This window comes from Filicampus tigris, chromosome 7 (genome assembly GCF_054856515.1).
Source record: "Filicampus tigris isolate MCC_2025a chromosome 7, RoL_Ftig_1.0, whole genome shotgun sequence".
Taxonomy (NCBI): domain Eukaryota; kingdom Metazoa; phylum Chordata; class Actinopteri; order Syngnathiformes; family Syngnathidae; genus Filicampus; species Filicampus tigris.
The window spans coordinates 7530102-7555266 of NC_141223.1; the positions used below are offsets into that span (position 1 = coordinate 7530102).

A 25165-nucleotide genomic window follows, 5' to 3' on the forward strand; every position below is an offset into this window, starting at 1 on the left:
GCCGGGCCCCGCCCTCTCTTGGCAGCCATTGGCTCTCTTCGCAAGGCGCCCTCGCCAAACTGGCCGGAAGTGAGGTCCTATTGGTTATCATCGAATGTCCATTGTTATCAAAGACAGCCCAACACAGTTAGACCAAGCCTACATTGCAAGTTACGAGCACTATTACAAAAAGACATGACACAACATTAACACTAATCTAAATGTATCCGTAGCTCGGTTTGTTAGAGAAAAAATGAACTGAATAATTAAATTGTTTCATAAAATACGACGGCCTCACAAAGCAATGCCATATTTGATAAAGTGATTGTCTCAACGTATGATTAAGAACAAATTAAAATTAAATTGAAATTTAACATAATGTTTATTATGGTTAACAAAGCATATATTATAAACAAGCACAAATTTGGTAATAAATATATTTTTAACAAAGCATTTTGATCGTGTGTTTAGCCAAAAAGATCTGCTCACCCATATTCTAAAACATAAGCTACACATTTAACTCATTTTCAAAGTGTACTGTAACTAAAAACAACAATGCACAATGATTGGGAAATATGCGCAGTCAAACGTCAACAGTATGAAGACACTTACAGGTATAGTTTCCAAAAACGCCTTTTACAATACGTAAATGCCAAGCACAGTACATTGTCCATGTTCATCATTTTAAAAATAAGTCAACAAGCTTAACGTTTAGCAGGGAATGTTGCGTTGTCACTTGCAGTATAGCAATGAATAGCACTGTTGTGCTATGTACACTCACCGACCACAATATTAGATGTTGCACAATCTAATGATAACCAAAAATTCGGTCCTCACAAAGCAAATAAATGTCTAGTTTTTGTACAGTGCCAAATACATATTTAACACTTGCTGATTATACTGGTTGTAATTTGCAAAGTTACACTGCAAACATCACTCAGAGGTTGTCTCTATTATTCTAATGTAGTGCAGCTAGAATGACCAAAATATCACAATTGCCCATGTAATTCAGCTCAACAATGCTGTGAACTACAATAATACTGTACTGTACTATTAAATTAATACTGTACATTTGACAATGGGTATCTTAGCACCTTCTCTCACTATAAAAGCTGAGCTCTTTGACTGGAGTGCAATGCTTTCATATTTGGCAATAGCCGGCTATTATCCCCCTCTCAGACTGCATTATCGGTTTAAGTAAATGGACAGACAAGCAAAACAATGTCGATGTTGTGAAACTCCTCTCCTCTGAAAGTGATTTTATGTTCCCAAAGTGATATTCCAAACTCTGGCATGTTTGATTCACATCAACAATGCAAGTGGTCACTGGTTTTCAAACACATTTAAAAAAATGTAAAAAAAAAGTAGTCTAACAAAATCTCATAATTTGTGGTTCTCATAATTTGTGATTCTTTTTTAATCCAACTACTTTTATCTTTGAGTGTATCTCTGTATGTATGAGCACAGCTCATTTGGTGACAACCAGACAGTCAAAGATTAAAATCTTGCTATGGCCCAAAAATGTGGAAGTTGGGAGTATTTGATGGAGAGATGCTTGCCCACTTCAGGATAATTGAGAAGGTACTCACACGCAAGGCACTAAACCAGAGGATGGGACAGTGTTGCATAAAATGTTCCCACTTGACAGCTAGTCCTAAACTTGCAGTATGGTCCAAGCAATTTCTGCATAATGTGTCGATTGGCTCTGTGTGCATGCAACAGGATATGAGTGCTTATATGTATATGTATATATATATATATATATATATATATATATATAAAAGCACACAAAAATCATAAAAGTACATTGGCCAGTCAAAATTTAAATATTTTTCAAGGATAAAAGTAATTTAAATCTTCTATTCTGATACAGCACAGGTTAGATTGTGCAGGTGTGCCGAATGAAGTGCAAGGTGAGTGTATGTGAAGCATACAACAGAGCCTTAAAAACCTGAACGTTGAACACTTAAGTAAAAGTACAAGTAAATAAAGTAAACTATCTTAACACAGCATTTTCCCCTGTGCAAATCTTCTTTAAAGGCGGTGCTCCTGATTCCTCAGATTCTCCCTGTAGAATGGGAGACAAAAATGGTGACTGAACATCACCTTTACATAACGTAACTGAGACTAATGTTGTTTCAGTGGGTATTTAAACCAAGTTAGGAAAGTGGTATGAAACCTGTGTGTGTATGGCGCTTCGTCTGGCACTTCCGGATGACAGAAGATCCTCCTTGATCAGAGTTGGAGGCTCATCTGCTCCATCCTGTCCAGAGTGAACTGGATCTGGATTCATAAGGTGACGACATCACAAATAAGGTGCTTTTAGTGAAGAGAGTCGACAAAAAAAGGTGTATTTCCACTTCTGATGAGCAAACACTAATACATACATCAAGGACAATCCTGGCAGACATAATTTAATGTGCATACTTCAATGTAGGGCAATTGTGTTGATCCATTAGAAGGTCATCGACATACCATCCACACTCTCCTGACCAAGCATTGGTGGTTGTGAGTCTTCAGTTCGGAGGCTGGAGGTATGCGGAGGGCTGACCTGCTGCGAGCTAGAGTTGCTGCTGCTGTTATCCATTTTAGGATGGTAAACATCGGACAGAAAGCTCTGGTTGCTGTTTTCGTCTGACGTAAAGAGCACATTATTCATACTGTGCATTAAATAAACTCATGCATTTGGTCATTGTACTTCTCATCATGCGTTTACAGTATTTTTACAGCAAACTCTGTCCCCCATGAGACTCACCGGTCAAATCTGGCAAAGAGTTAGTGTTTTCAAGGACTACGTCTTTGAGCCCTCTGGCTTCTCCACCAGTAGATTTGGTGCGATAGATCTGATATTAGAAGTGGACATTGATGTAAGGCACACACACACACATATATGCACACACACACACACATACATACATACATACATACATACATACATACATACATACATACATACATACATACATACATATATATATATATATATATATATATATATATATATATATATATATACATATATATACATATATATATATATATATATATACACATATATATATATATATATATATATATATATATATACACATATACACATGTATACATATATGTATGTGTATATGTATATATATATATATATATATGTATGTATATGTGTATATTTACATATATACATACATATAAACATATATATACATACATACATACATATATGTATATATATATATATACTGTATACATATACACATATATAACGGAGTTTTCTCAATAAGTATATATTTGAAACGCAACCTGCTTTGTTTCTGTCACTGGCACCCACTTGAATATGCGCAAGGACGTGTCTCCAACCGTCACCCATTTCTTCTCCCTGGGGATTAAAGTTGTTTGGCTATATTTAGACAGAAGCTAACAATGATGTATAATCGGTTGAATTTGATCCACCGCATACAATAGATGGACACGTTTTCTGTGTACCCAGATAAAGTACTTATGTCTAGAATGAATGTCATGCTGACATCAGGAAATAATCGTGTTTTGTTATTGTCATTGTAAAACGTCTACTGGATCTTGTCGTTCTGCAGAGCTGCAGCCATATTGACAGAGCATGGCGGAAAAAAAATCCAATAGCCCCGCCTTTTTTTCAGAAACAGGGACACCGATTGGCTACAAGCTATGTCAATTATCTAACTTTTCCGACTGAAGTTAGTTGAGCGACGTAGCAGCTAACGACCGACGGTCCGCTAAAACATTTCCTCCGTATTGTAAACTAGACAGCCTACCTACCATTTGCGCACTTTCTCGATTGCGGCCAGAACCTTTTTAATATCATCCTTGGCGCGACTCCGGGTCTCAGCGCGGCCTGAACGTCCCGACATCTTGACGCTGATATGAATCATCTAATGATGCATAAGGAAAACTTAGACCTAGCCCTTGCTTCTTCTGTACCGTGGTAGTCTCGCGAGAGTTTCATATGAACTCTTTCTCTTGTCACTCACCTTTTTCTTGCGTGTTAGAGTAGTACTGTAGCAACTTTCTACCAATGTTGTACGGCAACGCACAACACACAATATTTAAAGTAGTACAGTACTTACATACTACGCTCCATTTTCATCAGATAGCGGCGGTGGTGATGGCGTCACATTTGAGTTTGCGTAGCTCCATAAATAACAGACTGCTATGAACGTAAACTGGAATTGATTGCATTTTAATGTGGTAAAATGTTACAAATCAATTTATTGGGTTGGTATTGCATTGTCAGTAACACCCGTATCCTATATAAGTTCCAGAGACATATTGTCATATAAGCTGTGCATACAACAGTATTCGTTATTACTAAGGTACTTAAAAGAAATTATGCATCACGTTCTTTGCTTAACTGCCCCAAAAACAGCCTGAAATGCATATTGTCCGGTGTGACCAAAAACAATAATTGATACAAAATACAATCGTGTTGAACAAGATGTATGGAAGAGACAACCCACAAAAATATGTGACATGAAAGAGATCAAAATCAAGCACATTTGATAGTGAAAGTGTTCAACTTAAAAGCCGCATGCCACATTATCTTATAGCTTCTGTTGTGTGCCATCGTTGCAACTTGAAAATGAAGGTACGTATGTTGTTCAGCTCACATACATAGAATTCGCATAAAACCAGAATGATTAGAGCATAGATATCTGCAGCTAGCTTGCTAGCAAGACCGTTATGCAGTATTTTATACAAACACTGCAGTCACCCGTCGGGGGGACCCTGATGGCTATTTCCTATATATTATATGCAGCAAATATTAATCATGGAAACGGGTTGTAAACAAAAAGAGAGCGAGAGAGATAGGCTAGAACCGTCATCTTGGAAGTTCAGGATTATGGGGGGCATGCCATTATTTATGTATGTTATTATGCAAATATGTATGTTTTTTTCTTCATTTACGTAGCCACATATGTGTATTTATCCCAAATTATTAGAATATTGACGTGTGTTCGTCACTCGTCAGATAGCGTGCTTCAATCCACAACTTAGTCTACTATGACGTTGCCATGTATGCCCTGGTGAGGGTAGCATTTAGCCTTGGGTAGTATGAAACCATAAAATACCGACAATCACAGGATACTATGTGGGCGGGAAGTGCTGGGAGGAGTTTCTGCCCGTCGCTGGAGGAAAAATACCCTAAAAGCGATCAATAAATCCACAATCCGTCTTATTTACAAAATATCACATTTTCCCTACAGGATTCCAATATGTATATCTACATTGTTTTTTCTTGAAGCGGTCAGAGGTCGTACACGTGCGTCTTACTGGCTGCAGGCAGCAATGAGCATGTGGGGATTTGTTAAGTCACCAGAAGTTGGATGCACATAGTAGTTCCGATTTGACGGTTTGGCCTCACAAAGTAAAATCGTTTAAAACTAGCGGAATTCAAACCACAGACCCGCCATAACTAAAATACACATTTTAGTTGCCTTTGGTTGTCATCATGTGCCACCTTGTATTTACTACTGGTGTGCCAACTCTTAAACAATGAACAGCGGTGTTTACTAAAGTGCACTAATGGGTGAACGCTTTTATATTGAAATAGCATAAGGTAGAAGAAGTATTCACTGTTGTGGAGTTGAGCTCAAACTGCTGCTGTCATTGACTGTGGGTGTTATTTACAGAGGCCAAATGGTCCGCTGAATGGAACGACGAGTCCAGTCCAGCATGGACCGCTCTCCGCCATAGTTAATGTAGCTTTCCTGTTTTTACACTCGAGTTTCTTAGCTGATCATTTTTTCCATTGGCGTGTATTGCCAGCCTGAAACGATGGATCGAGTGAAAAGCTCCATGCAGCAAGTACCCAACGCCATCCCTAAAGTGATTCGACGCACCGGAGGCGCCAACAGTCTGGAACTGGAGAGAGAAAACTTTGAGAGAGGGCAGGTGTGTAACACAACCGACAACACATTTCTTTGCCAGTTCGATGCGTTGTATTGTAAAGTGGGGATGGGAGATAGTATTGAAGGCTAAACAAACAAGTCTGTAGTGAAAGAGAACCCATATGAAAAATGACCCCATATTTTATATATGACACATTAGGCACTAGGCAGACTTTCTGTGCTAATCATGTCGGTGCTGTGTCAGTGTCAGTCACTGTGTGATCAGCAGATACCAACGAGTACCCACAACAAAAGAGCTGTTGAAATGTAGGTCAGTGTCCTTTCATATTCAGATAATTGTACTGTTTAGCCTACAAGCTGGATACAAACCATACAGGAGCTTTGTGTGTTCCACCCTCACTACACTACGATCCATGCCAAGTCAGACCTGCATTATCATAAAGGCAATGAATGACCGTGTGCTGCTCAGATGATGCATAGCAAAAACAAAGATCTGTCTTGACCACACACTCTCACATTGAGCGTGCAGGCTGCTGTTCTGTTGTGGATCCTGCTGTTTCCTGCTACCACCACCACCCTTACCGTCTTCCACAGATCAGGGAGAGGAGGGGTTAAGTAGGTCAAATGAATCAAGACAGCCAAACTGCTGTGATAGTGCTGTTCCATAGAGACTATTTAGACAGTACGTTTGAATGAACAGCAGCTATCAGGCCTGCTTATAGTGTGTGTCATGCAGTTGACCCCTCCTCCCGCCGGACTCACACACTTCTCTCAGGCATGACAGCAGCAGCACGGATTAGAAGGATTGTGTGTTCCAAGCCACGCATGGTCACTAGGTCACTGTCGGGCTCCAACGTCACATTCTCTGGAAGAACATCCATCATTCATTTTCTACTACTTATTATCATTGGTGAGGTGCAGTCTGTCCCAGCAAAGTTGTGTGAGAGGCTGATGCACTCTGTACTCATCACCAGCCAATCACAGGGCACATGCTGTATAGACAAACATTCTACGTATGGGATATTTTGAGTCTTCAATCAAACTAACACGCATGTTTTGTCCTACTGAGGAGACCAGTGCAAGCAAGGAGAGAACATGCAACCACGCAACAATGTCAGAGGATTGACTTGATCCCACAACCTGTAACTGTGAGACAGATTTAATGCTAGCCACGTGTTCCACCGTGCCAACCAAAGAAATATATTATTCAGCATGTACAACCTTTCCTTTTATTTGATCAATTATATGACTAGTTTGACTATGCTAACAGTTTCTCACGTGCAATTTTTCCTCAAGATTAAGATTGGAATGTGCCATCAATCGTACTCACAATTTTGGCAGCCACGATTTAACCTGATCAAATTTCAAATGCGGGCTCAGATGCATATCTAATCCAGCACTTTCTCAACCAATAGTCAACCAGCCACTAGATAAACTATAGGATATGGGATATTAGAAGAATATTGATCAAAATAATCGTGATTATTGTCACCATAACCTTGCAGCCCTATGAACTGTACATGTTTACAGTTTTGCCTCCTGGTTGATTTTTGCCTGGTAAACTGAGGCAAGTGATGGCAGAAATCAATGATCCGCTTTTTACTTGGCAGAGGATCAACGAGAGATAATCCATCTGATCTGTTTTGTTCTAAAGCTGCCTAAATCTCTTGTGTAGTCGATTTCACCTCTTTTGTTGTTAACCAAATAAATCTCTGTCTTGCCTTCCATTATTAAAGGGGAAGTCAACACAAACATTTTTTTTCAAGAATATGTTCAATGCAGGCCCACTAATTGAAACAAGGCATTCTGAACATATTCTTGAAAAAAAATAGTTTGGGTTGACTTCCCTTTCAAGTAAATCGGTGGAAGCATTGCGTTTATAAGAAACTTTTATGAGGTGTTTCTCACTAGGAACACATTCTCCACATGTAAGAAACAATTAAAATATAATAGGTCTAAATATATTGCATCACTTTTGTTTGACACACAGAGTCTTAGGCATTTGGACTGTAGTTGACATGACATGAGACAAAATGGTGAACAATAGCTGCTTGTGTCCATCAGTTTAATACAAAACTGTTCAGCATTGTTAGTCTAGTGTGCAAGCCCACACTGGGATTGGCATTGTCATGGCTCGGCGCCTGTCTGCCAGTCCGGCTCCTTGTTAATCATTTGTATTTCCTTTTTGCTTGGTTAACATTAGGAGTGGGCGATATGACGATATTAGATCGTTAAGGGGTTTAACATGTTGACGATCTGATAAAGCTGAAAGATCGTTTGATCGTCTACAGGGCACATTCTATTTAGTTTAGGTCTATGGCGGCTCAAAGCCGCTGACGCGTAGCTGATCGACCAATCACAGCGCGCACAGTGCACCGTACGTGACACTCCCCGCCTCCCTGTTTGTTTGTATAGCGGGAAGCTATAGCGGAAAGTCACCACGAAGCAGAGTTGGTCCCGAAAAGAAACTTCACATCCAGTGTCGATTTGGTTTGGCTTTTCCTCGAAGGAGAAAGCGCAAACCAGTTATTTGCAAAGTTTGCAGAGACTCAGTTCGAACGTCAAGTGGCAACACGACAAACCTGTTTAATCATTTGCAGAGACAAAGACAGCACCCAAAAAACTATGCAGACAGCCAAAGCAAACGGAAATCAGACACATGGTAGCCAGGGGCAGCCGCTAGCTCCAAGCTAACGCAACCCACGGTAGCACAGTCATTTAACAAGGGCACTCCATATGAAAAAACAAGCAAGCGGCGTAAAGAAGTAACTGAGGCAGTGACTTGTTACCTTGCTGAAGACATGATTTCCATTAAAACAGTGGAAAACGGGGGTTTTAAAAAAGACTCTTCAAAGTACAAGACCCGCGTTACGAGCTGTGTTTTTATGTTTACGTTATGTTACCTTTTATGTTTACATTCACTGCACATTTTGATAAAAATGGTCACTATTCAAATTAAAACCTGTTCAGAAAGCTTAAAATGTCATTTTTTCTTTTAGAGTTTTATATACATTTTAAATATGTTTTATATTTTTAACATGAGGAAAATAGTCAAAAATGTGCAAATTAGCCCCAAAAAAACGATGTAAAAAAAGAATCATGATAAATCATGATCGTGATTTTATTTTTTTAAAATCGTGATATGATATTTTTGCTATATCGCCCACCACTGGTTAACATTAAGACTTATGATATCAATGCGCGTTTTGTCACACAGTTTAGATTAATTGGCCAAAGTTATTGTTTATCTTCTCTGACAGAGACCAGCTACTGCAGGTTTACTTACGATATATTGAGTTGCATTAATTATCTTAACTGACTTGATTTATTTCTCAAGATAAAACTACTCAAACTTGCTTGAGGCATGGAGCAAAATGTTTAGTTTAGTTTAGTTTTTTTAAGTATATAACCTTTTAATAAATGTACAGTAATACATTTTATGAACTTGTAGCCTCAGGCTACAGGTTTGCCTATGACGACGTGTCATTTTGCAATTCCGGAGCAACTTGCCTGTTACTCTGCTAAGCAGGTTACACTATAGCAGGGAGTGCTCTAAATTATCTCTGTCACAGTGTCCACATGGGAGATAAGAATGGACGAGGGTGGCAAGATAGCACACAGTGCTTGATTTTAATGACCAGTTCAGCCTCATTATGGCAGCTGACTTTTTAATTATGTTGTGATGTTACCCGGAAACATGTTTTTTTCTCAGACATCTATTTGTGTTCTGTGTGGGTTCTCTATTGCAGTGTTTTTCAAACACTGTGCGTGAGATGTTGTCAGGTGTGCCGTGGGAAATTATCTCATTTGTGTGCCTGTGCGGTCTAGCGCCTGGCACGTAATCATGTAGTTACTACATTGTAGTACTCTTCCATACCCGTAGGTGGCAGCAGCAAGTAGCTAATTGTCTTTGTTTAGAGACAAGCGAATTAGTGACGCATGTTTATCGTTTCACACTGAGTAAGTATCAATATGAAACATTATAAAATACTTATTTCTTTGTGTTTATTTAATTCCTATTCAAGACGTTGTAGTCTAACGTCATTCTTCAATGTTAAAAAATGCTTATATAAACAATATAATACTTATATTGTTAAAATAAGCTTTTTTTTCCACATTTTCAGCTGATGGTGTGCCGCGGGATTTTTTCAATGAAAGAAATGTGCTTTGACTCAAAAAAGTTTGAAAAATACTGCTCTATCGTGTCTGTGAATTTGTAAGTATAGACATAGGCACGTGTTGTTACTGCTTTATGTTTGTTGTTTGTTGTTTTTATTGGGGATGTCAAGTGACTCCTAGATTTTAAGACAGCTCCAAGAGCTATTTTTTATTTGGGAACTAGTGTAGGTAGTAATCTTTGGATACATGAACCATAATTAAAGCTTGTGAAAGGCTTCTGGGGCATGAGTTCCGCCGCTGGGGTATGCAGTGTGAACCGCTGACTGACATCATATTGTGTGTGGCAAAATAAAAGCCTTAAAATTAGACTACCATCTAGGGCTGGGCGATTATGGGGGCGGGGGAAAGAATTACAATTATTTTTGATTGATATTGAAAACATGATTAACTCATTCACTGCCATTGACGAATTTACTTGTCTTTTCACAGTCCATCCATCCAATCCCAGGAACCTATTTATACATTTTTCTTTTTTTTTTTTCAAACGTTATGGTAAAAGAGATTCTGGAAATGTCTGGCAGTGAATGAGTTAATAAAAACAATTATTCACTGATTTGAAAAACATAGTATTTATTCCACTACTCAAAACAGCCATCTTACTCTCATGACCATTCATCTCTGCACGTTGAACATTTTACTCTTGAAAACTTTATTCTTTCTGTCAAGTACACGTTTATTATGCAGTTTTCTGCAGATTTCAAATCATGGGATCATGAATCATCAATTAGAATGAATTCCGAATCACTAACATACGCATGGTGGTGAGGAGAAAATTGATCGTGCGCACGTGCCATGAATCCGAAGCTGACTTTACATACTGTATACCTGCACACTGAACTTATGTGCCGAGAAAGAACATTTCTATACATTTTTTAGTGAATGTCTTGACTGTACTTCTCTTTGAGCTTCCATGCTGTAAATCAAAATCCAATAATGTTACAGATGGATAACCATGTACACGCAGAACGCCAGCGTGAAAGCGCAAGCCCTAAATGTACTGAGACAGCAGAAAAGGCAGGCAGTGATTGTGGCCTCATTGCACTGACTGGACACAGAATAAAAGCGCTGGACAGTGGCAGGTCAGTTTGTGCGACAAAGTGCAGTGATGAGTCCCTGGTGACAGAAACAGTGGCTTTGCCTTGCTGATTGTTTGTGCTTGTTAGGCAAGTGTTTTAACAGGGGTCAAAAGTTACACTAACGTCTGTTATTCTATCCAGTTGAAGTTGACTCCACTTTGTGTAGACCAGTGGTGTCCAAGATATGGTCTGGAGGCTATTTGCAGCCCATCATCCATGTTTCAGATGCACACAGCATAGACAAAAATCAACATTGTCATTTGCCTGCATTGTACTTACCTAACACTACACTGGATGCTAAGGCAGAATAAGAGAAAAAGTTGTACATTTTTGTCCCTCACTTCCTTTTTTTGAACCAATGACACATCATTAGGAAAGATGCAAGGCCAATGCTTTTGTTTTGTTCAGAATTTGGAGGTGTGATTCTGTGGTTCCTCTGCGCAGTCAGATCTGTTATAGTGGGGGTACAGGGCTGCCGGCGACACTAAAATAAAATTTAAAAAATCTTTAGATTTTGGTTATTTACTGATAGCTGTTAGCTATATACTGATAGCTGTATATACCGTCGCTGTCGGGAAAAACACTTATCTCAATTTTTTTCAATTTTCTTATTTTTACATGAATGGTGTTTCCACGTTAAAGACATCGCATTAATGTGAAAATAAAAAAAAATCAAAAATTGGACATAAGTGTTTTTCACAGGACAGCGACGATATATTTACTTAGCAGATGTTTACTGACACTATTGGATTGATTTTAGTGTGGTACTGTAAATGAAAGGTGAAATTTGGATTTCAAAGTGGCCCTTTTGCTTTTTCTGTATGTGGCTCTTGGAAGAAAGATTTGTCACCCCTGGTATGTCTATAACATCTAATATAAATAAATATAAGGAATATAAATTCAGCAATTTATTAAAAAAAAACTTTAATGCTTTCTCTGATAATATTGTATATTGCATTACTAGTATTTTTATTACTGCTGCGTAGGGAGGGAAGGAGACATTTCATGTTTAGACGAGTGGGGCCGCATAGAACACATTGTCAAGATTTTTGTATTTAGAGTTTTTACTTGACTTCCCATAGACTGGTCCATCTTATGATCGGATCGGTGATTGGTTATCTTTTTATTTTTTTTATTCTCAACTCACTGATTGTGATCGGCTGCAATATCCTAATCATGTAAAGCCTAGCCAGCACACACCTACTGCAATTAAAATGTGCCTCTGGTTAACGCTAAGTAAAGTTCAGATGTTCTAGTTTGTTTTTTCTATTAGTTTTACGGTCGCATCTTACAGCACAAGTTACGATCTGGGAAGAGCCCCCACAGCATCAGAGGGATCTCAATGTTCAAAGGTATCAGTCAGGAAAAGGTTACAAAATAATTTCCAAGGCAATAAATATACCATGGAAGTGACATACAGTGAAGAGAATCATTATCAAGTGGAGAAAATATAGTACAACGTTGACCCTAACAAGAACGGCACATCCCTCTAAAACTGAAAAGATGAGAAAAAAATTGGTCATGAAGGCTGCCAAAAGGTAGACAGCAACATTGAAGTAGCTGCAGGAATTTCTGGCATGTATCCGCTGTTTTGTACATGTGAAAACAATTTCCATCTTCATGCTATGAGTTTGGTGGGAAAATGGAAGCTGATCTTACAAAGAAAAATATGCAAGCCTGGCTCCATTTTGTAAAAACACTAGGGGTGTAACGATACGCTAAATCACATTTCGGTTCGGTTTTTTGGAAACTTTGGTTTGGAATATTTCCGGTACAAAAAACTTTTTTTTTTTTTTAAATATGTTTATTTTGAAAAGATGACAAGCAAATGGTAAATTTTTTTTGAAAAAATAAATAATAGCGAACCATTCGGGTGATATTCTAAAGAATTACACCAGAATAAAAAATACACTAACAATAAAGATCTCTTAATTTTGTAAATTATTAAGACACTGAAATCTTTAAATACTCAGCATCAACACCCTATGCCTATGACACATCTAAGTATTCAAGTTAAAGACAAGTTGTCATTACATTACATATATACACTTTTTGTGATGAAAAAAAAAACATACAATAACAGTTACAACTATTGTTAACTATATTAAAACTCTTAAAATAAAGAAAAAATTAAAAAGTCTTTATGAAATTGTATACACTTTTCAGGCATTGAAGTCTTTGAATGTTCAACAGCATATTGTAACGAATTGGGTTACATATCTGTGTTGTGGTCGGATTTGTGTGTTGCTGAGTTGTGATGTTTCCGAGGTTCATGAATGCATCGTACGGCAAGCAAGTGGAGCAGCGTAGAAAGAAGAGCGCGATTGGATCCATAAAAACGTGATATTTAAACTACGTCTAACGGCGTGTTCCAGGAAGGCGCTACAATATGATAAATCTCGCTCTTTAAGTTTGACGTTTTTGCTCCCTCGTCTAAGAAACATTCACAGTCGGATGATGCCGTGTGTGTTAAACGTGCTATGTGCAACATAGCCGCCGATCTCATGTAGCAATGTCGGCACACAACTTTCGGACTCCTCCACGTACCTTTACCCATCGGCGATTTAAACAGGAAACTTTTTGACCCTCATTCCAAAAGTCCAAAAGAACACCATACCTACTGTGATGCATGATGATGGATTTGGGGCTGGTTTTCTATAGGGATGGGTTCTTGGTTAATGTGGAGGGAATAATGATGAACAATTTGAAATACCAATCAGTGTTGGCACAAACCCTCTGGCTTCTATAAATAAAAAGAAAGCAAAAACAAAAGTGGAAGAAAAAGCCTACTAGAACATATGACATTTTGGGAGGTTAATCAGAGTAGATGTATGCTAACTGCCATTTAAGATCAATGTGCACACGTGTGCATCCACTTTATTTCAGTTGTTTACTTGTGTCTTTGTGTTTCGGGGAAAAAAAAAACCACGTACAATGTTAATCCTTTAATAATGGCTAGATTGATCTCTTTTGAGGCTCTGCATATTCCATCCATCCATTATCTATACCGCTTATCCTCACGCGGGCTCTGCATATTATGTACTTTATATGTCGAAAATGGTCAGTGTACAGTAGCTGAGTGAAGGCCCCTCTTCGTACCAGGAAGTGAGGAGAGACTGTGGAAAAGAAGCTGCATTGTCTTGAGCCAGTGTGTCGATGTTGTGTGGCCTAGAGATATACTGTACTGCGCATCACATGCTATGGATCATCTGATGGCTTGTAAAAATGTATTTAGAACGAGCAACTTCCACAGTCAGTGAATTTGTGATGGACTTCCATGGTGCGTGTATGTACCGTTCTTTAACTGTATGTGAAAGCTTGCCAATGAGCAAATCTGAAAATGGAATCAAAGTTTCATCATTATTTAAAGGGGAATAATGGGGAAAAAATGTTCTTGACAACAATTTGTTCTATGCAGCCCCACTAGTCTAAACACGGAATTCTGATTAATATTGCGTTTGTGGAATATAAGTTAAGCAGTAAAATCCATCTGTCTTTATCTATCTCAGGGGGTGGCCAGTTTGCCACTTGCTGTTGACTGAAAATGGCGTCACAATTTCTCAGGGCTCAGTTAACAGCTAATCATGACTCGGCTTCAGAAAAACAGGTGAGCCGTGAATGGTCGTTACTTGGGCCCTGAGCTACTGTGATGTCAATTTCAGTTGACAGAAGTGACAAAATGGCCGCCCCCTGAGATGGCTAAAAATGGGTGGATTTTGCTGCTTAACTCTTAATCCACAAACACAATATTAAACAGAATGCCATGTTTAGACTAGTGGAGGCACATAAAACATATTATTGTAAAGAATTTTGGGGGGGGTTGACTTCCTCTTTAAAACAATCATTATGTGAAAATTCCGGATTTTTGTGAGTTAGCCAGGACAAAATGGAGTTTGAAATTGTGTTCATCCGTTAGATTTGACTGTTGGTTTAAATTAAATGAACCCAAATCAAAACCAGTCGGGCCAAACAGAAACTATGCACTTAATTTGCCCTGAAAAAGGATTTTACCATGCCACTTTTTCAAGGTTGAGGATCTCAGAGAATCCAGATGGGGGCATCAGTTACCTAGAGTTGCTCTAATGCTACAGTATGAATTGAGTTTTTGTTCCTGAAGCTTTCTCCTCTACACAAACAACAATCCAACAGCCCGACAGAAATGACATACCTGCTAACATTACTGTTACAGACTACATACTTTTTGGTTGCCTTGTAAAGCATTCCTACATGTTTACAGACGAAGAAATCATATTAAATACTCAGCAGCCTTTTTTTTCTTTCATTCTTGAGATCACATTTTTGTGAGGATTAATTAAGAGATGCTGGATATCTTTCAGTGACCGTTTCCAGTCTACAGGTAAGCAGAAGAAGGCGGATCATTCTGTCTCCGGAAGCTTGTTTTGAAAAGCGAAAAAAAAAAAAAAGTACCCCCCACTACACCCCACCCCCTATCTTTGCAGGACCCCTAGTGGGGCCTGGAGCCCAGTTTGAGAACCTCCGGGTTTGATCCCATCCTACGCTGCAGCCTCCCGTGCCGCTATTGTCTCAAATAGAAGCGGGCTATTTGCAAAAATAAAGCTAGCAGAGTCTCGCCTCAAACTGTGAGAGACATGTTGGCGGGCGGGATGTAAAATGTGCGGTCGTCCTCGCTGCTCGAGTCCCAGACACTTCAGTTTCCCTGCGGTCGCATGTTGCGTGGAGCTCGCGGAGAGAGAGAGAGCGACAGCAGGGACGCCGAAGGAAGAAAGAAAGGAAGGAAGTGGGGACCGGGAAGCATTTTAATACCAAATCTGGACACATGTTGAGCTAACGTCGCGCTCCTCCACCTCCCCCCTGCCTCTCGCAAACACATTTGTTGCCTCCCCGCTCCTCGCGTTTGGATCAAGCCAGCGGATCTTCGGCCCACCGCTGTAGGGAGGGAAAGGACCATGGATCTCAGTAAAATTGTAAGTGCTCAAGGGTAGATGTATTTTCATGACATTAGAGCTTGCTATAGAACGGCGTTGTTTTAGGGGGTGGTGGGCCGGTGTGAAAGAAGTCGTAGAAGGTATTCTCACAAGTAGGGGCTTGTTGTCTTCATCTGGCTAGATGTGCCAATGAGAAGTTTTGTAATGTGATTGTGGGGAGGGGGAAGGCATGGGGACGCGTTTCATAGAAAGGGATCCACTTCTTCAGTTAAATTCAAGAAGCATCGATCATTGCTATCATGAGCCAAACAGCGGCACAGCACCCTGTGTTGTAATTATAAACATGAGGTTTTGCTACTTGAGCTGTGTCTGGGTCGAAGAAGAATAAAATGCACTTGTCCATCTTCTGGTGTGAGGAAAGACCCTGTCACAAAACGACAGTAATGGACTGACAGAATAGTGCAGCAAAAACCAACACCTTAGGTTCCAACAAGTTAGAACTTGCTTGAAGGCTAATGTAGAAGCAATATTTGTGTCTATGTTGCTGTAAATATTGTGCTATAATACAAACAGAAGTATTAAATCATTTTACTGAAGTACGCACAGCAGAAATGGCAGCCTACAGCGTTTCAAAATACCATTTTTTTTGTTTACAATGTAAAACTAAGAACTGTAGGCTTATAGAAAATAAAGCAAGGGAGGTACTATGTGCAAAACAGTGTAGTTTTGTTCAAAAATGTGGTCCAGTAGGGGTCTCAAAAAGAGCCTAACTTGCATTACTTGTGGCAGTAAATAATGCGATGGAGACAAGCGGGCTGTGTGCTGAATGCACCCTGAGCAGGTGCATGTATTAAACAAGACGAGCCTTTCATTGGAAGCATGGATGGGATGTGCTCTTGTAGGAGTGGGGGAGGATGGGAGGTGAACGTACACCTAGAACACACCTTCTTTATTCTAGTCAAAGAGGGGTATTGCTAATTTGTATGAGTAGATATAAAATACAATTTACCGTGGTGCTTATTTGTCAACAAAGAACAAGAAATCACATTTTGTCATCTAAAACTTTAGTGACATGAAGTGAGGAGCACACATCTGTTGTGATTGCATTTCATGTTGTTAAGGAGTTTAGTCACAATAATGCAATTCTCAAGGTTGTTCCTTGTTATTATCTTTGTTTTGGTTGTTGAGCTTGTCTAGAGATGGCGTGGAATGAAAACCAAGTCCAACAAAGATGATGTCGCTGCAAGATGTTTTTCACAGTTCCCATTATAATGTTATTAGTGGTGGGTTTGCCGTCAGGGTAACCAACATGGTGCCCGTGGGAACCAGGTAGCGCCCAAGGACCACCTGAGTATCTCATATTCTAAAAATAGCTCACCAGTGATGGACATTGTGATTTGTTCATTGTTCATAATTCGTGTGAGAAATCATTTACAGTGAATGAACAGTGCCTTCACATAGACCACAGAACACAACATTTGGTATTATAGAGGTGTATCAAACTGGTAGCCCTCCATATTAATCAGTGCCCAAAAAGTTGCTCTTAGTTTCAAAGAGATTTGTGAGCCCTAGTTAGGGCTGGATGATTTATCGTTTTTTGATCGAAATAGCAATTCCAATGTGATCGCCCAAAGCTGTTTATCTTTTTACTTTTTTTTTTTCCTTGCAGGGGTCCCGAATCCAATCAGAAGTGGCATGCTCTTCATGGCATCTAACGCAAACCAATTAGCTCCAAGTTGGTTAAAAAAAAAAACCTTGTCGATGTGACATCACACATCCTCCTTGTTTTGCCGGCGACTCGCAAGGGAGAACGCTAGGTACTGAGCTAACTTGCTCAATAACAAGGCACATCTCTGTGCTTGCTTACTGGCGCGGCTAAACATTATCCTCGTGCAGTGCGGCTCCTCTCCTCTAAGTAACTATTCCTTGCCTCCGTGATGGCCAATCAGCTGGACTTTTAATAAGCATCGTGATTGCTAAAGCTGGACGAGCAGTAGCATGTGACACACTGAGCAAGAATAGAGATCGCTAAGCTAATGTGCAAGAGGTCTTAGGTGCACGGTACACCAGCTGTGAACAGCAATTACCAGGTTTATTATATAAGTGTCTCAAGAGAGAATAATAGAAGAGCGAACACAATAAGCACTCCCACACAAAACCGGGAATTAATCAGTTCATGTCATGTTTATTCGTTTAGCATTGTCATGTAGCAAATATGGAAAAAATCTAAGTGATAAATGCTGTTGATGTTGTGAAGTGCCATGGGCTTTTGGGAGTTTTCTAACTAAACAAACTCAGCTGGTGAATCCACGCATCAGTTTTCCGAAATAGTGTATTCACAGAAGAGCTAATTCATTCCAGGCTTTATCAATGTTACATGATGTCTTTTACACTTGTTGGGTGGTAGTTGGTCACAACACAATTCCAATCATTTCCTGCGGGAAGACACACCCACACAGGGAGTCTGTGATGGATGGCTGCACATGATTGGTGGTGGGGTTCATTGACAAAGTGGCCTGAGCAGCTTCATTGAGCTGCACAGATGTTCCTTTTGATGATGTGTCCGCATGACATCAGCAGTCCTCCCAGAATTTGAGCTTTAGAGCCGAGGCGTCACCCCAGGCTGCAGAAAGACATCCCATTAGGAGGGGCTCATAAACATGCCACAGGGGTGTAGGTCTAAGAGTTTAATTATGCTGGGAGTCCGGCCGTCTGCACGTTTATCTATCTTTAACTACCTGCTGCTTGTCTTCCACTTCTGTTCCCAACATTTGAGCTACTTTAAATGTGATATTAGTGGTCCACCGTACCAAAAGACTTTTAAATGGATTACATTATTTACAGTGCTCTCAGTTGGTAACTCCCTTCAGACTTCATACTTTAGCCAGGCTAAAATTACCTTGTGATTAGGTCTCAATCAACATGGAATGTTCCCGAAGTGGCGATGTTAGTTTTGTTGAATGGTGTTGCAGGCTTTCCTGTTCGTAATGACCTCTGTGAGATCCATTCAGTACTCCAAAGCTGATGGTTTTCCACTACCTTCCTCTCCTCAGTGCCAGCCTTCCAAGAGGTGTGGAGTGACGTTCTAGGAGAACGGATGTTTGTGTCGGATGCAACAAGTAATATGGTCCTTACACAAGCAACACTCTTGTTGAGAGGAATGACTTTTAAATGGAATGGAATGGAGTTGCATTTGGAAATGCACCCTAGCCCCACATTGATTTTTCTGTTCAGTTTATGTTTTGTTTTTTCTTTCATTAAAAGTGCCATTAGTTGTTGTTGATGGTGTGTGTGTTACAGAGACACGTTCTGTGAGGTTTTCATGTTCGGAATGGCCATGCATGTTGTAACAGGAAGATGGGTGTGTTATGTTTGAAAAAGAATGACTTTAATTTTAAGACAACCGGCCAAATTTAGCTGTGGTCCAATTTGGTGCTAGCATAAAGGGGACTCAGATTTATTCATGTCGTTTAACTGAGGGCATTTTTAAACTAATGGCCATGTTCATATTCTGTAAGCAATATAATGTTTTATGAAACAAATCTTAGTACCATTTTGCAAGCCTGTTCACCATTTGGTATGATACGTGTAATGATGTTTATAGTTTTTGCACCAGCTTAACATAAACCCACCTGAAGCATCTGCCAGCAATGTGAGAGTGATAGAAGGAATGGTGTTGCACTCTGGTGATCCTGCCACTGTCTAGGGGGATTTAACACGGTTTTTAGCTTGAGAAGTGGAGCAATGTATTTTTCAGCAGAAGCTGGCCAGGAAATGGGCAGTGTTGGGTGTGCCAACACAGGAAGCATGACAGAGCACTTGTAAACCTTTTAAACCACCGTTTGTTTGTTGCGAGACCTAAAACAGCTGATTGGAAAAAGTGAGAAATGGTGTCATTCGTTGAAGATGGATACATCTTAAGTTCACCTTAGCTTAGATATTTTTTCTTGAACATCAACATTTACACAACACTGTTACATTTTTAATTTTTTCCTTACTCGGTCGTGTGTCAGGAGTGCGGCACCTGCGTGTGATGTGGTACAGGTTAAGTCCGTTCTCAACGCTGTTTTTGGCTGACTCGGACCGACTGGGACCACGTGGGTCGTTTAAATATGCAGACGGGAACTCTGTGGCGGTTAGGCGATGCTCAGCCCTGGTCAGCGAGTATAGCTATTGTACACGGGAGTGCCCATGTTGGCTTTGGCTCACAATAGTTTTGCCAAACTTGGACTTAGAAAGTTGTCGAAACCAGTGGAATCCATCAAAATTACATCACCTGGGATTTTATTTGTGTTTTAATGTATCCTGCCACGATGAAGGGATTTAGTTCCATAATCATCCATTTATTTCCATCCATTTTCTATATCGCTTATCCTCATTTGAGTCACGGGTGACCTGGAGCCTAACCCAGCTGACTTTGAGTAAGAGGCGGGTTACACCCAGCTCCGGTCGCAAACCAGTTGCAGACTTCCTTAATCACAAGTGTCTTGACCTTGAATTTCCAATTTTTCCTTTTCATTTAATTCAATTTGCCACTGTCGTTAAACTCTAAATAGCGCTTTTTGGGATTCAGCATCGACTTAAAATATTCAAGTGAGCTATTGTTTTTCCACAATCATCAGTACTAACTGGAGGGCATGAATTTCCCATGGTTTCCATTGGTAGTCACAATTGCGCAATAGAATGAGTCACTTGGAGAGAAAGAACGCACTTTTAAACACATTAACTGAACTTATCTATCCACATATCCAGACATTACCTGGAGGACAACTTTCCAAATCCGTCAGACTACCACACCTAGTCAGGGCCGGAGTGGGACTCAATTTCAACCCTGGAGTGTCAGGGCTAAGACCTGCCCACTTTAGTTCACAACATTTTAATGAAGATACCATCAGTGTTTATTAAAATGAGCAAAAGGCCAAAGAGGGACCAATAGGTAAGTGTACATAACATGGGATAAGCGATTTTACGCTTAAAGGGCAGATTTATCAATTGGTGACATTAAGGCAGCTAACACGTCACTTCCTGTTCGTGCTCTAATTTTGAAACCTATTCACACCACTTCCGGTGCACTACTTAGCGGACTGACACTAACTTTATGTTCGCGACACAGCAACTGTAATCGGAGGAGGCTTTCCCATTATGCTTTGTTGCTGTTGCAAGTATCACTTGTGAATTATTGCTACTTTTGGTGTTAAATTATTTTGACTTGGCGTCACCCTTGAGTAACAAAGGTAGTGCAGTGAGTAATATACTGCATATTATAGATTGGCCTGCCTGTGTGTGTTATTAGTACATTTGTATAACAAGGTGATACTTGTATCCAAGTGTCGTGGACGCCCATTTGCTGATTTTAAAACAAATACACGGGCCGGAGGAAACTAATAAGCGAGTTGGAGTAGTGGCCCCGAGCAGCATGTTCAGCATAGCAGCAGGAAATTGCCAGAATGTGAAGATTACTCACTTGGGGCCTGCCTACAGTATTCAACTAGTTCTCTAAGTTGTCTAAACGTAAATGAATATCTCCATGCTCATAATGTCAGACATCTAAAGAGATTCTTGTCAGCGGGGATGAGGTCTTGATCCCAGTAGTGTCTCCATGAAGGATGCGCTGGAAATAGATGGATTATTGGTCAATGATGTCATAACACAGTGCGAGACCAATCACCTAATTTAGAAATCCACAGCACACAAACTCCGTTGTTTTTCATGCCTTACATCCTTTTCACAATTATACAAAATATAATGTGGCGTTCATATAAAAAGACGACAACTGAGTTGTTTCATTAAGTAGGCAGTAGATGCTTCCTCCCAGCACAGCTAGCCTACCATCAGCATATCAATGCCCTGCTTTTTTATGCGTAATCAGGCCTACCAGGACCAAGTTAGCATTGCTTAAACAGTTGGTTTTACAACTGTGGAGTGAATCAAATGTAAAATATGTGACGGTCACTTCGAAAGTCATTGGTATATCATTTATGCAATTCTTGAGTTACTTTTTAACTTTTTTTTATGTGTAAGGAAAAAAATGAAGGCGTGCTGGAAAAATTGAAAAAGAAAGTAGATGGACTAGCTAAGCGGGGTAAATCTTAACGTAACAACTCACCTCTGACTGTTTTTTTGTTTTGTTTTTTTTCCCTCTTCACTTGGATTTTTCAGTCAGACCGTCGGTTTCAATGTGAGGAGCTAATTGACTATTGATGCCAGTCAGCCCCCTCAGCCAATTCAAGCAGTCCTGGGCAGCTGCCTCTCTCTTTCAACCCAAAGTACAAAGTGTCACTGTGGACTAACTGGGTCATCCTCTTGTGGGAATCAGTTGCAGTGGGATACTCAGAGATTTTAAATTGGGGTGAAAATGCATTTTGAATTGCAACACTTGCAAAACACACGAAAGCTCAAATGTAAACGGAAGGTATTTGTGTACAAGCTGATGATATTGGGCTTGCTCCTCCCCATTGTGCTTTGCTTCCTCTCCCGACTGCTTGCATACTGGCACAAGCGGACTCTGGACATCTGTGGGAAGCGAGGTTATGAAACAGGCCTCCCATGTGCTCTCTTGACCTCGGCCGTCATACAACAGCTAAATGTAAATCGACGGAATGCCATTTGTGATTTATTTCCTCAACTTGACATTTCTCATGGTCTTTAAATACTTGTTTATCCATCACATCGGTATGTGTGATTAATTTTCTTTCCCATTTGCAATGCAATACACCAGTACCAGACCTCCCTCTTTAATAACTTACCCTCAAAGATTTTCTTACTGGAGAAAATGAACTTGGATAGAAGGATACATATCAACAGAATTTCCGGTAATGTTGATAAGCTGCCCCTTCAGGTATTGGAGTTGATATCGTATTTTAGACAGTGACTGTACTCTACAATTGAGTGAGGTAAACTATCTCATACGCTTAAACTGTTTGCTGCCAACCTACCACAATCATCGAATGCAGAAAAGAGCTCAGCTGGGCCTCTCAGCTGCTGCCTTGAATACCAACTCGACAGAAAATAGGTCAATCACCTTCACTCAAACTGACTCTCAAATTCACTGGCTCGCTTAAAAAGGGCAAAGCACTTTTGTGAAAGATACAAGTGTGCCAAGCTGTGAAATGCAACACTTGAAAGTTTGGGCAAATGTATGTTTTGGCTGATTTTTTTTTTTTTTTCCTTTCCTTTCCTCTTCCTCACAGGCCGTCAGCATCAACAAGGCCATCAACACACAGGAGGTTGCTGTCAAAGAGAAGCATGCCAGGAATATCCTCATATTTTGTGCGCAAGCATAAGTGTGTGTTTTTGTGTGTGAAATTGTGATTCCCATGTGACATTAGTGTTTGCCAGATGAGGTTATGTTAGTGCAAGATCAAAACAACAAACCGAGGGTAGCCTCATCTATGCTGAAGCTAATTTAATCCTGGGGGATACAAAATACTAAGCGAGACGCAGAGGGGAGCGAGGCAGTCAGTGCAGTTCTGTATTTCAATTACATTATAATAGAGCTGCTTAAGATTGAAGTTAGTGAACTGGATGATAATATTATTTTCTGTTTGGGTGGACAGAGGAACATATTGAAAGTTCTTGGATTGTGGCCAGGAACTACTTTGTGTTTTATTAAACTTTGTGTTGTGTCCCAAATAAATAACAGAGAACAAAGTCAACATTGGTCAAATACAGTGCACCGCTACAGTTTTCAGGGGATAGAAACCATGCCAGAATTCCTGTGAATAATTGACGCGCCCTTTAAGTGATTAGAATTGCCCACATTGATATTTGAAACCCTTAAAAATACCACAAACTATGATCTCAAAACACTTATTAGCATTTCAAAAACTTTGAAAAATTGCTGTATGTTGAAAGTGCAGTACAGTAAACAACCTACAGCTAAGCATGGTATGTACATGTACAATGTACAATAACTATACTTTGATGCCAACAATTCTGATGATGAACAATTACTTCATCAGTGCAGTCTGTAAAACAATCAACATTTGACTCCCTGGGGTGGCCTGTGCTGACGGGGAAACTCTGCCGCTTAGGAGACCACGGCATCCGATCGACGTAGCGGTTAATGCTACAATGGTTAGCACTTCATCATTCACTGATCCAGCAGTGACGACTTGAACTGCCCGTCGTGGATAGGTAAAGCGTTGTTCCGCTAAGATATTGTTAGGGGATCCATCGGTTTTGATGCCTTGTTTAGTCCTAGTTTGGCTAATCCATCATGAGACAAAGCAGTCGCTGTAGGCATGGCGCCGTCATATCATCTATCATCTCCCGCTGACAAATCTAATATCGCCGCTGTTAGATTTGTGAGTAGATGAGTGAATTATTTTACGTCAGCTAAATATCACTACACACCACGAAACAAAAATGTCTCAAAAATCAATATTGAAATGGTGATTATCTCGGCTCAATGTACTCACAAATGTAATAATTTACACAGAGTGAAATCTGGGCCTGTTTGTTTGAACACAATACGGACATATCATACAAAGCCATTTTATTGTACCTTCTGCTGTCTAATGGAAGAGCATACAATTGTTCTTCCTGTCACTATGAATTATAGACAAATAGATGAACGGAAGTTCTACGTGCAGTATCTGAGAGTGTGATTACTCAATAATTGTCAGACACGATATTGGATAATTTCAGCGGTGGGCATTCCGTCAGACTGACGATTACAATTCAGCTCGTCATGAAAAATTACGGACTGGCGAATGACAGATGGGTACCCTGGCCGCTGACAGATGACAAATGACGGACCAGAAAAATTGAGTAAAACGCCCACCACCTGATAATTTCCCGTAACACCCCAGATGGTGTCTCATGGCACACCAGGTTGCCACGACACCCTGTTTAGAAATCAGAGGTTCCGAGAAATGATTCTGCACTTTAAGATGTTGGTCCTTGACTGTGTCACCCTGCATTTTGGGAACTCATCATGAGAAAGGTGCCCACACTTTCTGGGCAGCGGTCAACCGGCTTCCTCTCTCCAGCAATGCAGTCCTTTGCTGGAAGTTCTGCCACGTCTTCCACAAACTACTTCGTGACGGACATCCAAACGTACGTAAAGACAGCATCATTTTCCACCTCTACATTTTCCACTATAAATTTAACTATTGATACCCACAATTTCCTCTCCACTTATATG

At 40.0% G+C, this 25165-nt stretch overlaps 2 protein-coding genes across 3 annotated transcripts in view; one reads left to right on the forward strand and one right to left on the reverse strand.

Moving 5' to 3' along the window:
• Window positions 1-342: 342 nt before the first annotated feature.
• On the reverse strand, window positions 343-3957 carry bcl7bb (BAF chromatin remodeling complex subunit BCL7B b). Its single transcript, XM_086035634.1, has 6 exons — window positions 3766-3957; window positions 3274-3349; window positions 2735-2822; window positions 2455-2613; window positions 2159-2262; window positions 343-2047 (listed from the first exon to the last, which is right to left on the reverse strand). Exons 1-6 carry the CDS (start codon window positions 3876-3878, stop codon window positions 1976-1978), a joined length of 612 nt encoding a protein of 203 aa, XP_085891760.1. The 5' UTR covers window positions 3879-3957; the 3' UTR covers window positions 343-1975.
• Window positions 3958-4471: 514 nt separating this feature from the next.
• The window catches only part of hip1 (huntingtin interacting protein 1), a 43030-nt gene continuing 22336 nt past the window's right edge, over window positions 4472-25165 (forward strand). Inside the window, exons 1-4 of one of the 2 annotated variants that reach the window (XM_086035632.1) lie at window positions 4472-4591; window positions 5773-5898; window positions 23208-23271; window positions 24935-25077. In XM_086035632.1, the coding sequence (XP_085891758.1) occupies window positions 4535-4591; window positions 5773-5898; window positions 23208-23271; window positions 24935-25077 (390 nt within the window). In that variant the 5' untranslated portion in view covers window positions 4472-4534. Of the gene's footprint in view, window positions 4592-5772; window positions 5899-15609; window positions 16057-23207; window positions 23272-24934; window positions 25078-25165 lie in introns of those variants that run through there. The other variant, XM_086035633.1, reaches the window with a different exon arrangement.

Coding starts and splice junctions, on each gene's coding strand:
- bcl7bb (XM_086035634.1), bottom strand. CDS start 3,878: ATGATTCATATCAGCGTCAAGATGTCGGGACGTTCAGGCCGCGCTGAG. Junction 2,263..2,454: donor TGGTCAGGAGAGTGTGGATG/GTATGTCGATGA, acceptor TTATGAATCCAG/ATCCAGTTCACTCTGGACAG. Junction 2,048..2,158: donor GAAGCGCCATACACACACAG/GTTTCATACCAC, acceptor CCCATTCTACAG/GGAGAATCTGAGGAATCAGG.